The 16,547-nt window shown below is 37.4% G+C and overlaps 1 protein-coding gene across 1 annotated transcript in view; it reads left to right on the plus strand.

Moving 5' to 3' along the window:
* Positions 1–16,547, plus strand: part of LOC133542215 (protein Daple-like) — a 301,998-nt gene that overhangs the window by 10,919 nt on the left and 274,532 nt on the right. Inside the window, exon 3 of the mRNA XM_061886112.1 lies at positions 3,210–3,318. Coding sequence (XP_061742096.1) covers positions 3,210–3,318 — 109 coding nt within the window. The remainder of the gene's footprint in view (positions 1–3,209; positions 3,319–16,547) is intronic.

Genomic DNA, 16,547 nt, shown 5'->3' on the forward strand with positions numbered 1-16,547 from the left:
CATGCAACTGAAGAGTAGGGGCCTAACAAGTCAGTGATGTACCACCATGCAACTGAAGAGTAGGGGCCTAACAAGTCAGTGATGTACCACCATGCAACTGAAGAGTAGGGGCCTAACAAGTCAGTGATGTACCACCATGCAACTGAAGAGTAGGGGCCTAACAAGTCAGTGATGTACCACCATGCAACGCACGGAAAGTCAGGACTAGAATCTTCCAGTGAATGTGACAGAAGCCAATGAAGCCTGGATGAAACGGGGGTGACTTGGACTGTTCGAGTGTAAAGTCTGGCAGCTGAAGTCAACTTGTCCAAGGTTTTCAGATGTTATTTGACCTGCTTGACACAAACATGCTGATTCTAACATCCAATAATCCCAATCCTGGAAATCTATTTGGGGCCTTTGTCCATGCCAGCTGCTGGTGGGGAATGGTTGAAGTTTCTGGAATATTATAAGACTTTGTGTTGGATAAACGTGTGTGTGTGTGTGTGTGTGTGTGTGTGTGTGTGTGTGTGTGTGTGTGTGTGTGTGTGTGTGTGTGTGTGTGTGTGTGTGTGTGTGTGTGTGTGTGAATAGGAAGGAGTGGGTGTGGCAGGGGGTGTCAAAGAAAGTGTGTGTGTGTGTGTGTGTGTGTGTGTCTGTGTGTGTGTGTGTGTGCGCGTGTGCGTGCAATGGAAGCATGCTCCATGCTGGCCTGGAATAAATAAAATGTCAATTTGAGTGAGCAGTAACAAGATGTAGGTGGGCCTCTGCCCCCAATCCCACCACATGTTCAGTCTTCTTTGTCTGGACAAACGTTATAATAACAATAATGCTATTGTCTCCCCACACACACACACACACACACACACATGCGGTGAATAGGAAGGAGTGGGTGTGGCAGGGGGTGTCAAAGAAAATGGGTTAAAGAGGAGGAGGCCAGTATAGAGGGGCTGGGAGTATTACTCAAGGAAGGTCATTCCCAAAGTCCATTTCATCTATTATTTGAGTCTGCAAGACGCAAGTTCCCCGCACACATCAAGCTTACGTGTCTGGGTCTTGGAACTGGCTCTTTTCAGTTTCTTTTCAAACTGATCATTCATCTTTACTGATGCATTTTGTCTTTGACAACAAGCGTTGATTTTTGTAGAAATGGCGCGAGAAGACCAAAGAGCTGAAGTTGAACTGAAAGGCTGCACAGAAAAAGTGCACCTGTGGATTGTGGGGATGTGGAAAAATGTCTGCTTGACGGTTTTGATGCTGAAATTGATATATATATATATATATATATATATATATATATATATATATATATATATATATATATATATATATATATATATATATATATATATATATATATAACTGATATTTACTAAAATAGGAATTTTTGGGCTGGACAATTCATAAATCCAGAAAGCTGAGGATTTTTGCAATGTTGAAAATAGACAAGCTAAATGTTTCAGGCCCCTTCTACACTAAACCGGATAAGGTAATCCAGAGTAAATCCCACCTAACCTTATCTTTGTCCACACATAACAATGCCACTGTTCAAGACCCATCCCCCCTCCATCCGCTACAACAAAGATAACAGGGAGAAGACGCCGTCCAAGTGGAGGCAATTAAATAACACCACCCACAAGGAAGTGTTGTAAAATATATATATATATATATAAATAATATGACTCCTTTTAATCCGCTTTATAATCCGGTGCACTTTATATATGAAAAAAGATCATAAATAGATCATTCATCAGCAGTGTTTCTTAAAATCCGGTGCGCCCTGTGGTCCGGAAAATACGGTAGTTTGATTTCTGCAATAGTTTGCCTCTAAAAGAGCATCCTACAACTCATGGAAACACCTTCATCCGATCATGTTTGGTGTTTGAAAAGTGGGACTCACACACCTGAGTTCTGCAATTAGGAAGCAGATCTGTGGAGGGGGTGTGTGTCGCCGGAGGGCAGGCTTCGTGTCGGGCATGCACCAGTTCCAACACGCCGGATGCAGCCCGGGAGAAGATAGCATTCAATTAAATCATAGCAACAATTGTAATGAAGAGGGAAGTGTTTCTTTGCTTCAGCAATGAAAATAAGATGACAGCGTGTGTGGATGGTAGAGGTGTACTGAAGAAGGTAGCTGAGGAAATGTCAACTGTTTTATTGCGACTCCCGCAGAAGATTAAGGGGAATGAAGCGAGTACATTAAAGGTGAATGGAACAGGTAGAAGCTCTTCCCGCTGCTTGTGCATGCTGCATCCAAACTGATGAAGCAAACATCTGGATCCCACATATGCAAACTCCTGGAAGAGTATCAGTAGGGGCAGGAACAGTCTTTTCTTCCGATTTAAAACTCCTTCCAGCGATCTGGAGCCTTGTGAAAGAACGCCCACATATTCAAACGTTTTCATTCCATGATCTCCGTGCGAAAATTATTTTTGAAAAAAAACTCTTCCATCGGTCTTACTTTGCAGTAGTAGAGTTGGTAGTAGTGTCATCCAAGATCATGTATGGACGCTGTCTGTCTGCTACTCAACATCCACATAACAGTTGTCATCTGTGCCAATATTGCAGCAGACAAACAAGTTGCAAGGATCCACAGATCCTTGTGTGACGTCAAAGGTCAACCAGAAAACAATCACTAATATGCACTAACAAGAAATGAGTGTACAGGAGGTGCATGGCGTATGACTATTAGTCGCTTTAGAGAGACTGCTAGGACACTTGGACGTCCACCTAAGTGTGAAAATACAAAAAAACCAACTAATAGAGAAATGAGTCTAATTTAGTGCATGGAAACATAGTGATTGAGAGCTGACACCATCCTAGGCTGCCCACTAGACAGCAATGAGGAGGTGAGTGACTAAAGGATGTTGACAAAGTTGTCATCCACTCCCACGCATGCCACTGTGAACCCCCCCCCCCGCATGGTGATGATGTCACCACAAATGAGACATTGTCTATTAGATGCAATGTTATTACTGGGACAATCATTTATGTCAGCACTTCTTCACACCTCCTCATGTGGAAGATACTTTTCCTTCTTCATATCTCAACAAGGCTAGAAATACAAGAACACACACACACACACACACACACACACATGGCCTGTGAGAGAGTGCTGTATGTGTGATGGTAAATCCTAGTTCTGCATCCAACTATTGTTATTGATGTTAAGCAGCTGTATCAGGTGACATCAACCCTAACTGTGTTGCTGTGTCTTCTTGTTGCCATAGCGACCCCAGCCCCAATAACCACAGGCTGAACAAGAATGTGGGAAATGATGTGTCACTTCGCCTTCACAACTTGACCCTTCTCACCAGACACATCAGGACGTACTACCAGGTATGGACCCCCTGCAGGGACACCAGTTAGTGCTTGTGTCCTTTAGTCACTCACCAGACACATCAGGACATACTACCAGGTATGGACCCCCTGCAGGGACACCAGTTAGTGCTTGTGTCCTTTAGTCACTCACCAGACACATCAGGACATACTACCAGGTATGGACCCCCTGCAGGGACACCAGTTAGTGCTTGTGTCCTTTAGTCACTCACCAGACACATCAGGACATACTACCAGGTATGGACCCCCTGCAGGGACACCAGTTAGTGCTTGTGTCCTTTAGTCACTCACCAGACACATCAAGACATACTACCAGGTATGGACCCCCTGCAGGGACACCAGTTAGTGCTTGTGTCCTTTAGTCACTCACCAGACACATCAGGACATACTACCAGGTATGGACCCCCTGCAGGGACACCAGTTAGTGCTTGTGTCCTTTAGTCACTCACCAGACACATCAGGACATACTACCAGGTATGGACCCCCTGCAGGGACACCAGTTAGTGCTTGTGTCCTTTAGTCACTCACCAGACACATCAGGACATACTACCAGGTATGGACCCTCTGCAGGGACACCAGTTAGTGCTTGTGTCCTTTAGTCACTCACCAGACACATCAAGACATACTACCAGGTATGGACCCCCTGCAGGGACACCAGTTAGTGCTTGTGTCCTTTAGTCACTCTCCTCAGTTTGGCTAGGACACATATGTCCAACAGCCACAATAACATCCACGTGCATGACTAAGTCAGAGTGCTCTGCAGTGTTTTAGCAACTTCTAAATCACTAATCCTCGCCTCCATGGCCACAAATAAAGTACGTTTTTTTTACATGTACCATTATCACTGGAGGATGAGTGATATCTAAACATGCTTCGCTACACAGCCTAGGAGGATACAATAGCTCACCGCCATCACAATGTAAACAAACACCATGGGTGGATCCTATCCAGTCGATACTACTATGATTACATCCGTGTTTATTGGCATCACAAAATCTTTTTTTCAAGAAAAAAAGAATTCATATTATGTTTATAAAGTCAGTAAATATGTCCCTGGACACATGAGGACTTTGAATATGACCAATGTATGATCCTGGAACTACTTGGTATCAGATCCATACCTAAATGTGTGGTATCATCCAAAACTAATGTCAAGTATCAAAGAAGAGAAGAATAAGTGATTATTACATTTGAACAGAAGTGTAGATAGAACATGTTCAAAGAGAAAATAAGCAGATAATAACAGTAAATAAACAAGTAGATTAATAATAAATGTTTACAGTTTGTCCCTCATAATGTGTATAAAATAATAGGTGTATAACTAGCAGGTATGCTTTGTTTCAGACCTTCTATACCCACATATGTGGGTAACATGTAGACAATTGGTAATCTAACTTTAACTTGAACTTCTAAATTGGCTCATTCTGTCTTCATCTGACAGTTAATCTGTAACCAGGACAAACACACAGCCTTACATCCTGTACCATACCACTTCTCTTTACCATCCACCCACTGCTTTGTGACATGGCAGGAAGTAACCCATAGGTGGGGGCCATGGCAGGAAATAACCCATAGGTGGGGGCCATGGCAGGAAATAACCCATAGGTGGGGGCCATGTCAAGAAATAACCCATAGGTGGGGCCATGGCAGGAAATAACCCATAGGTGGGGGCCATGGCAGGAAATAACCCATAGGTGGGGGCCATGTCAGGAAATAACCCATAGGTGGGGGCCATGTCAGGAAATAACCTATAGGTGGGGGCCATGGCAGGAAATAACCCATAGGTGGGGCCATGTCAGGAAATAACCCATAGGTGGGGGCCATGTCAGGAAATAACCCATAGGTGGGGGCCATGTCAGGAAATAACCTATAGGTGGGGGCCATGTCAGGAAATAACCCATAGGTGGGGCCATGTCAGGAAGTAACCCATAGGTGGGGGCCATGGCAGGAAATAACCCATAGGTGGGGGCCATGGCAGGAAATAACCCATAGGTGGGGGCCATGGCAGGAAATAACCCATAGGTGGGGGCCATGTCAAGAAATAACCCATAGGTGGGGCCATGGCAGGAAATACTATAGGTGGGGGCCATGGCAGGAAATAACCCATAGGTGGGGCCATGTCAGGAAATAACTCAGGTGGGGCCATGGCAGGAAGTAACCCATAGGTGGGGCCATGTCAGGAAATAACCCATAGGTGGGGCCATGTCAGGAAATAACCCATAGGTGGGGCCATGGCAGGAAGTAACCCCTAGGTGGGGCCATGTCAGGGTTAGGGTTAGACATGGAAAAAACAAGTTGTTTTACCTATTGGTAGCTGTTTTTATTGAAATCCAACAAGCATCATAAAACAACCTTGCCTTCCTCCCCAGTTGTGAGGTTTTACAATTGTTGACGCCAGCGCACATCTCCATATATGGTAGCGCTATGCCCGAGGAGCTTTGCGCGAGTTCGCCATTGTAGTTGGCTGTTGGTACCTACTTCCTTATTAGTGTCCATCCTCTTGTTGTGGGGCAGACTGGCTCGTGCATGCACATGCATCCTGCACAAAGGCTTCCATTGTGTCACACAGACACAAAGGACTTTGACACGTAAAAAAGACAACCCATAACACGGGGCCTCCTGAATAGACGGTCAGACAGCGACTTGAAGATTTTGAGCAAAGAACCAGCATGACATGACATGACATGACATGAAGCATGACACACGAGACATGACATGACATGACATGAAGCATGACACACGAGACATGACATGACATGAAGCATGACACACGAGACATGTCATGACATGACATGACATGAAGCATGACACACGAGACATGACATGACATGAAGCATGATATGAAGCATGACACACGAGACATGACATGAAGCATGACACACGAGACATGTCATGAGATGACATGACATGAAGCATGACATGAGACATGACATGACATGAAGCATGACACACGAGACATGTCATGAGATGACATGACATGAAGCATGACACACGAGACATGACATGACATGAAGCATGACATGACATGACATGCCATGACATGAAGCATGACATGACATGACATGAAGCATGACATGACATGACATGCCATGACATGAAGCATGACATGACATGACATGACATGCCATGACATGAAGCATGACATGACATGAAGCATGACATGACATGACATGACATGAAGCATGACATGACACACGAGACATGACATGACATGAAGCATGACATGACATGAAGCATGACATGACATGACATGACACACGAGACATGACATGACATGAAGCATGACATGACATGAAGCATGACATGACATGACATGACATGAAGCATGACATGACACACGAGACATGACATGAAGCATGACATGACATGACATGACATGAAGCATGACATGACACACGAGACATGACATGAAGCATGACATGACATGACATGAAACATGACATGAAGCATGACATGACACACGAGACATGACATGACATGACATGACATGACACACGAGACATGACATGAAACATGACATGACATGACATGACATGTTGACCACTAAGAAGTCTTAGAAATGTAGTAAACATGGTTATGTAACCTCTTTAAATATTGCTTTGTACTGCAGCACTTGAAAGTTCATATCATGAAAACTGCCTAACAAATAGATTCTATTGTTATTATTTGTGGAGGGTGTTGTGGCGTCCTACTCTGTTCAGAGGTCCTTGAACGCAGTGTCAAAATACTTCCATCTAGGATGACTCTATGCTGTAGCTAGAGGTAGTAGCTCCAATGGTCAACTTTCTTGTTCAATCAATGTGCTTTAATCCCTTTAGATTGAGGACATGCTGTTTCTTAATAGGGAAAGACATGAATGTCTCTTGTTTTCATATTAGCATTGAAGCTTGCGACAGTCAGTCTGCGACTTTATCAAAGTGCACTTACCTTTTAAGCGCGTTTTTTCTCTCAGTAATCTTACTGTAAAACAGAAATGCTAAGCGTGTGGAGTTTTACTGCGGTTATCAATCATTCATAGTGTTTATTGGGCCATCTTTAGCCAGTGCTTAGCATGTTGCTACATCCTTCAGATTGGAACACTGTGTCTGTGTGCAGTTGTTCTCCAGACTATTATGCAATGTGTGCATGGATGTTGGTCCAGATGGGATCAGTCCAGGGTCAGCTGGGATAGGCTCCAGATGACCACTGACCCTAATGAAGATAAGCAGTATAGAATTATAGTGATGAAGTACCCTAATCTTTACAACAATAAGGTAGACTTCAAATCCCTACATTTTCTCAACAATCTTACCCGGTGAGCCTAATTATTTCTAACTTTGTACATAGTCTATTGTAAGGTTGTACAGTATATCGCCACTAGTATAGTATCACAGTACTAATGAATCCAAAACTGTACTATACTGTTTTTGTTTTGCAACGGGCATGACGGTGCGTCGTCACATCATGACATCACTGCTTTTAGGAGCATGTTGGGCAGCGCGCACACACAGAGTACTTACAAGCAGACACGGTGTGTGGGGAGAATGGACACATTTTGCTGTAAAAAGTCAAGATAAAGGTGAAGTTCTAACACTGAAACAGCCTCAGCAAGAGCTGCTTTAACACATGGCGCCGTTCCTGCTTGTGGAATACTTTTAATTGGTTGAGAAATGTGGAAGTAGTAGTAGTACTAGGAGTAGGACTAGGAGCAAAAGTAGGGGTAGGAGCAGTAGAAGTAGTAGTAGGAGGAATATTAGGAGTAGTAGTAGAAGTAGAAGTAGTAGTAGAAGAAGTAGAAGTAGGAATAGTACAATGAGTAGTAGTAAGAGTAGTAGAAGAAGTAGAAGTAGTAGGAAAATAAGTAGTAGTAGAATGAGTAGTAGGAGAATTAGTAGAAGGAGTAGGAGTAGTACAATGAGTAGTAGTAGTAGGAGAAGTAGTAGAAAAAGTTGTACTAGTAGAAGGAATATTCGGAGTAGAAGTAGGAGTAGTAGTAGAAGTAGTGGTAGTAGAAGAAGGAGTAGTAGAATGAGTAGTAGTAGGACAAGTAGTAGATGAAGTAGAAGTAGTAGTAGAAGAAGTAGTAGAAGTGGTAGTAATAGAAATAGGAGTAGTAGAAGGAGTAGGAATAGTAGAATGAGTAGTAGTAGTAGGAGGAGGAGAAGTAGTAGAAGAAGTAGTAGAAGGAATACAAGTAGTAGTAGTCGAAGTAGAAGTAGTAGAATGAGTAGTAGAAGTAGTAGTATGAGTAGAAGAAGTAGTAGTAGGATTAGTAGAAGTAGAAGTAGTTGTAGTAGGAGTAGGATTAGTAGAAGTAGCAGTAGTAGTAGTAGTAGTAGTAGTAGTAGAAGTAGCAGTAGTAGTAGTAGTAGTAGTAGTAGTAGTAGTAGTAGTAGTAGTAGTAGGAGTACAAGACCACCTTGTGTCCACAGTTGGGATGGGCTGCCTTGACAATAGAGGCACAGACTTAGATTTAGACTTAGATTTAGACTTAGACTTAGACTTAGACATTGACTTGGACTTGGACTTAGACCAACTTGAATGCTCCAGAAGGGAAATAGTTGCACACAATAAGTCACTTCCAATGGATGGAAAGTGTGAGGCTGGAAAGGACAATGCAGGTATAAACAGACTCAATCCAGCCATGTAAACACAACACAGATCACATGTTTGTCCATCACATTCCATCCATCCATCCATTTCCTACCGCTTATTCTCTTTGGGCTCGTGGGGGGCGCTGGAGCCTATCTCAGCTACAATCTGGCGGAAGGCGGCGTACACCCTGGACAAGTGGCCACCTCATCACAGGGCCAACACAGATAGAGACAACATTCACCATTTAGTGTTGCCAATCAACCTATCCCCAGGTGCATGTCTTTGGAGGTGGGAGGGGCCTATCCCCAGGTGCATATCTTTGGAGGTGGGAGGGGCCTATCCCCAGGTGCATGTCTTTGGAGGTGGGAGGGGCCTATCCCCAGGTGCATGTCTTTGGAGGTGGGAGGGGCCTATCCCCAGGTGCATGTTTTTGGATGTGGGAGGGGCCTATCCCCAGGTGCATGTCTTTGGAGGTGGGAGGGGCCTATCCCCAGGTGCATGTCTTTGGAGGTGGGAGGGGCCTATCCCCAGGTGCATGTTTTTGGAGGTGGGAGGGGCCTATCCCCAGGTGCATGTTTTTGGAGGTGGGAGGGGCCTATCCCCAGGTGCATGTTTTTGGATGTGGGAGGGGCCTATCCCCAGGTGCATGTTTTTGCAAGTGGGAGGAAGCTGGAGTACCTGGAGGGAACCCACACATTCACGGGGAGAACATGCAAAGTCCACACAGAAAGTTCCCCAGCCCAGGATAGAACCCAGGACTACTCAGACACTTCGTATTGTGAGGCAGATGCACTAACCCCTTTCACCACCGTGCTGCCTGTCCATGACATTCTAAGAATGAAATTGCATTTTTGGCAAATGTTTTTCTTTTAGTTGAATTTAAATCATGTAAGCAAGTAATTTACTCTTTACATTCACAATCTGATTTTTAAAATATATATATATAATTTAGTTGTAAAATAGTTTAGTTTTTGTTTTGTAGTGGGGTGAAATGATTTAGAGTGTCACAGTAGATATTCAACACATGTTTTATTGTCATCTTTGATGAATTCTAGTTCTTAACACAAGTATCTCCTGCCACATATGCCACTAACACATTGATCTGACATCACATGTCAGCCCACACTCTTACTGTGTCCGTGTGTGTGTGTGTGTGTGTGTGTGTGTGTGTGTGTGTGTGTGTGTGTGTGTGTGTGTGTGTGTGTAAGTGGGTCATTGTGGAGTCATGTAATGTTTGATGCTGGCAGTGTTTATAATCCAGGCATGAAGGATGTATTACTGGGTTCCAGCCTTGTACTAATGTACTAACATAACACATTCATACATTATTTATACAGCAAGTATTAATGAGCACATAACACATTCATACATTATTTATACAGCAAGTATTAATGAGCACATAACACATTCATACATTATTTATACAGCAAGTATTAATGAGCACATAACACATTCATACATTATTTATACAGCAAGTATTAATGAGCACATAACACATTCATACATTATTTATACAGCAAGTATTAATGAGCACATAACACATTCATACATTATTTATACAGCAAGTATTAATGAGCACATAACACATTCATACATTATTTATACAGCAAGTATTAATGAGCACATAACACATTCATACATTATTTATACAGCTAGTATTAATGAGCACATAACACATTCATACATTATTTATGCAGCAAGTATTAATGAGCACATAACACATTCATACATTTATACAGCAAGTATTAATGAGCACATAACACATTCATACATTATTTATACAGCAAGTATTAATGAGCACATAACACATTCATACATTATTTATACAGCAAGTATTAATGAGCACATAACACATTCATACATTATTTATACAGCAAGTATTAATGAGCACATAACACATTCATACATTAATTATACAGCAAGTAATAATGAGCACATAACACATTCATACATTATTTATACAGCAAGTATTAATGAGCACATAACACATTCATACATTATTTATACAGCAAGTATTAATGAGCACATAACACATTCATACATTAATTATACAGCAAGTAATAATGAGCACATAACACATTCATACATTATTTATACAGCAAGTATTAATGAGCACATAACACATTCATACATTAATTATACAGCAAGTATTAATGAGCACATAACACATTCATACATTATTTATACAGCAAGTATTAATGAGCACATAACACATTCATACATTATTTATACAGCAAGTATTAATGAGCACATAACACATTCATACATTATTTATACAGCTAGTATTAATGAGCACATAACTCATTCATACATTATTTACGCAGCAAGTATTAATGAGCACATAACACATTCATACATTATTTACACAGCAAGTATTAATGAGCACATAACACATTCATACATTATTTATACAGCAAGTATTAATGAGCACATAACACATTCATACATTATTTATACAGCTAGTATTAATGAGCACATAACACATTCATACATTATTTATGCAGCAAGTATTAATGAGCACATAACACATTCATACATTATTTATACAGCAAGTATTAATGAGCACATAACACATTCATACATTATTTATACAGCAAGTATTAATGAGCACATAACACATTCATACATTATTTATACAGCAAGTATTAATGAGCACATAACACATTCATACATTATTTATACAGCAAGTATTAATGAGCACATAACACATTCATACATTATTTATACAGCAAGTATTAATGAGCACATAACACATTCATACATTATTTATACAGCAAGTATTAATGAGCACATAACACATTCATACATTAATTATACAGCAAGTATTAATGAGCACATAACACATTCATACATTATTTATACAGCAAGTATTAATGAGCACATAACACATTCATACATTATTTATACAGCAAGTATTAATGAGCACATAACACATTCATACATTATTTATACAGCAAGTATTAATGAGCACATAACACATTCATACATTATTTATACAGCAAGTATTAATGAGCACATAACACATTCATACATTATTTATACAGCAAGTATTAATGAGCACATAACACATTCATACATTATTTATACAGCAAGTATTAATGAGCACATAACACATTCATACATTATTTATACAGCAAGTATTAATGAGCACATAACACATTCATACATTATTTATGCAGCAAGTATTAATGAGCACATAATACATTCATACATTATTTATACAGCAAGTATTAATGAGCACATAACACATTCATACATTATTTATACAGCAAGTATTAATGAGCACATAACACATTCATACATTAATTATACAGCAAGTATTAATGAGCACATAACACATTCATACATTATTTATACAGCAAGTATTAATGAGCACATAACACATTCATACATTATTTATACAGCAAGTATTAATGAGCAAATAACACATTCATACATTATTTATACAGCAAGTATTAATGAGCACATAACACATTCATACATTATTTATACAGCAAGTATTAATGAGCACATAACACATTCATACATTATTTATACAGCAAGTATTAATGAGCACATAACACATTCATACATTATTTATACAGCAAGTATTAATGAGCACATAACACATTCATACATTATACAGCAAGTATTAATGAGCACATAACACATTCATACATTAATTATACAGCAAGTACTAATGAGCACATAACACATTCATACATTATTTATACAGCAAGTATTAATGAGCACATAACACATTCATACATTATTTATACAGCAAGTATTAATGAGCACATAACACATTCATACATTATTTATACAGCAAGTATTAATGAGCACATAACACATTCATACATTATTTATACAGCAAGTATTAATGAGCACATAACACATTCATACATTATTTATACAGCAAGTATTAATGAGCACATAACACATTCATACATTATTTATACAGCAAGTATTAATGAGCACATAACACATTCATACATTATTTATACAGCAAGTATTAATGAGCACATAACACATTCATACATTATACAGCAAGTATTAATGAGCACATAACACATTCATACATTAATTATACAGCAAGTACTAATGAGCACATAACACATTCATACATTATTTATACAGCAAGTATTAATGAGCACATAACACATTCATACATTATTTATACAGCAAGTATTAATGAGCACATAACACATTCATACATTATTTATACAGCAAGTATTAATGAGCACATAACACATTCATACATTATTTATACAGCAAGTATTAATGAGCACATAACACATTCATACATTATTTATACAGCAAGTATTAATGAGCACATAACACATTCATACATTATTTATACAGCAAGTATTAATGAGCACATAACACATTCATACATTATACAGCAAGTATTAATGAGCACATAACACATTCATACATTAATTATACAGCAAGTACTAATGAGCACATAACACATTCATACATTATTTATACAGCAAGTATTAATGAGCACATAACACATTCATACATTATTTATACAGCAAGTATTAATGAGCACATAACACATTCATACATTATTTATACAGCAAGTATTAATGAGCACATAACACATTCATACATTATTTATACAGCAAGTATTAATGAGCACATAACACATTCATACATTATTTATACAGCAAGTATTAATGAGCACATAACACATTCATACATTATTTATACAGCAAGTATTAATGAGCACATAACACATTCATACATTATTTATACAGCAAGTATTAATGAGCACATAACACATTCATACATTATACAGCAAGTATTAATGAGCACATAACACATTCATACATTAATTATACAGCAAGTACTAATGAGCACATAACACATTCATACATTATTTATACAGCAAGTATTAATGAGCACATAACACATTCATACATTATTTATACAGCAAGTATTAATGAGCACATAACACATTCATACATTATTTATACAGCAAGTATTAATGAGCACATAACACATTCATACATTATACAGCAAGTATTAATGAGCACATAACACATTCATACATTAATTATACAGCAAGTATTAATGAGCACATAACACATTCATACATTAATTATACAGCAAGTGTTAATGAGCACATAACACATTCATACATTAATTATACAGCAAGTATTAATGAGCACATAACACATTCATACATTAATTATACAGCAAGTATTAATGAGCACATAACACATTCATACATTAATTATACAGCAAGTGTTAATGAGCACATAACACATTCATACATTATTTATACAGCAAGTATTAATGAGCACATAACACATTCATACATTATTTATACAGCAAGTATTAATGAGCACATAACACATTCATACATTATTTATACAGCAAGTATTAATGAGCACATAACACATTCATACATTATTTATACAGCAAGTATTAATGAGCACATAACACATTCATACATTATTTATACAGCAAGTATTAATGAGCACATAACACATTCATACATTATTTATACAGCAAGTATTAATGAGCACATAACACATTCATACATTATTTATACAGCAAGTATTAATGAGCACATAACACATTCATACATTATTTATACAGCAAGTATTAATGAGCACATAACACATTCATACATTAATTATACAGCAAGTATTAATGAGCACATAACACATTCATACATTATTTATACAGCAAGTATTAATGAGCACATAACACATTCATACATTATTTATACAGCAAGTATTAATGAGCACATAACACATTCATACATTATTTATACAGCAAGTATTAATGAGCACATAACACATTCATACATTATTTATACAGCAAGTATTAATGAGCACATAACACATTCATACATTATTTATACAGCAAGTATTAATGAGCACATAACACATTCATACATTATTTATACAGCAAGTATTAATGAGCACATAACACATTCATACATTATTTATACAGCAAGTATTAATGAGCACATAACACATTCATACATTATTTATGCAGCAAGTATTAATGAGCACATAATACATTCATACATTATTTATACAGCAAGTATTAATGAGCACATAACACATTCATACATTATTTATACAGCAAGTATTAATGAGCACATAACACATTCATACATTAATTATACAGCAAGTATTAATGAGCACATAACACATTCATACATTATTTATACAGCAAGTATTAATGAGCACATAACACATTCATACATTATTTATACAGCAAGTATTAATGAGCAAATAACACATTCATACATTATTTATACAGCAAGTATTAATGAGCACATAACACATTCATACATTATTTATACAGCAAGTATTAATGAGCACATAACACATTCATACATTATTTATACAGCAAGTATTAATGAGCACATAACACATTCATACATTATTTATACAGCAAGTATTAATGAGCACATAACACATTCATACATTATACAGCAAGTATTAATGAGCACATAACACATTCATACATTAATTATACAGCAAGTACTAATGAGCACATAACACATTCATACATTATTTATACAGCAAGTATTAATGAGCACATAACACATTCATACATTATTTATACAGCAAGTATTAATGAGCACATAACACATTCATACATTATTTATACAGCAAGTATTAATGAGCACATAACACATTCATACATTATTTATACAGCAAGTATTAATGAGCACATAACACATTCATACATTATTTATACAGCAAGTATTAATGAGCACATAACACATTCATACATTATTTATACAGCAAGTATTAATGAGCACATAACACATTCATACATTATTTATACAGCAAGTATTAATGAGCACATAACACATTCATACATTATACAGCAAGTATTAATGAGCACATAACACATTCATACATTAATTATACAGCAAGTACTAATGAGCACATAACACATTCATACATTATTTATACAGCAAGTATTAATGAGCACATAACACATTCATACATTATTTATACAGCAAGTATTAATGAGCACATAACACATTCATACATTATTTATACAGCAAGTATTAATGAGCACATAACACATTCATACATTATTTATACAGCAAGTATTAATGAGCACATAACACATTCATACATTATTTATACAGCAAGTATTAATGAGCACATAACACATTCATACATTATTTATACAGCAAGTATTAATGAGCACATAACACATTCATACATTATACAGCAAGTATTAATGAGCACATAACACATTCATACATTAATTATACAGCAAGTACTAATGAGCACATAACACATTCATACATTATTTATACAGCAAGTATTAATGAGCACATAACACATTCATACATTATTTATACAGCAAGTATTAATGAGCACATAACACATTCATACATTATTTATACAGCAAGTATTAATGAGCACATAACACATTCATACATTATTTATACAGCAAGTATTAATGAGCACATAACACATTCATACATTATTTATACAGCAAGTATTAATGAGCACATAACACATTCATACATTATTTATACAGCAAGTATTAATGAGCACATAACACATTCATACATTATTTATACAGCAAGTATTAATGAGCACATAACACATTCATACATTATACAGCAAGTATTAATGAGCACATAACACATTCATACATTAATTATACAGCAAGTACTAATG

This window comes from Nerophis ophidion, linkage group LG24 (genome assembly GCF_033978795.1).
Source record: "Nerophis ophidion isolate RoL-2023_Sa linkage group LG24, RoL_Noph_v1.0, whole genome shotgun sequence".
Lineage (NCBI taxonomy): Eukaryota > Metazoa > Chordata > Actinopteri > Syngnathiformes > Syngnathidae > Nerophis > Nerophis ophidion.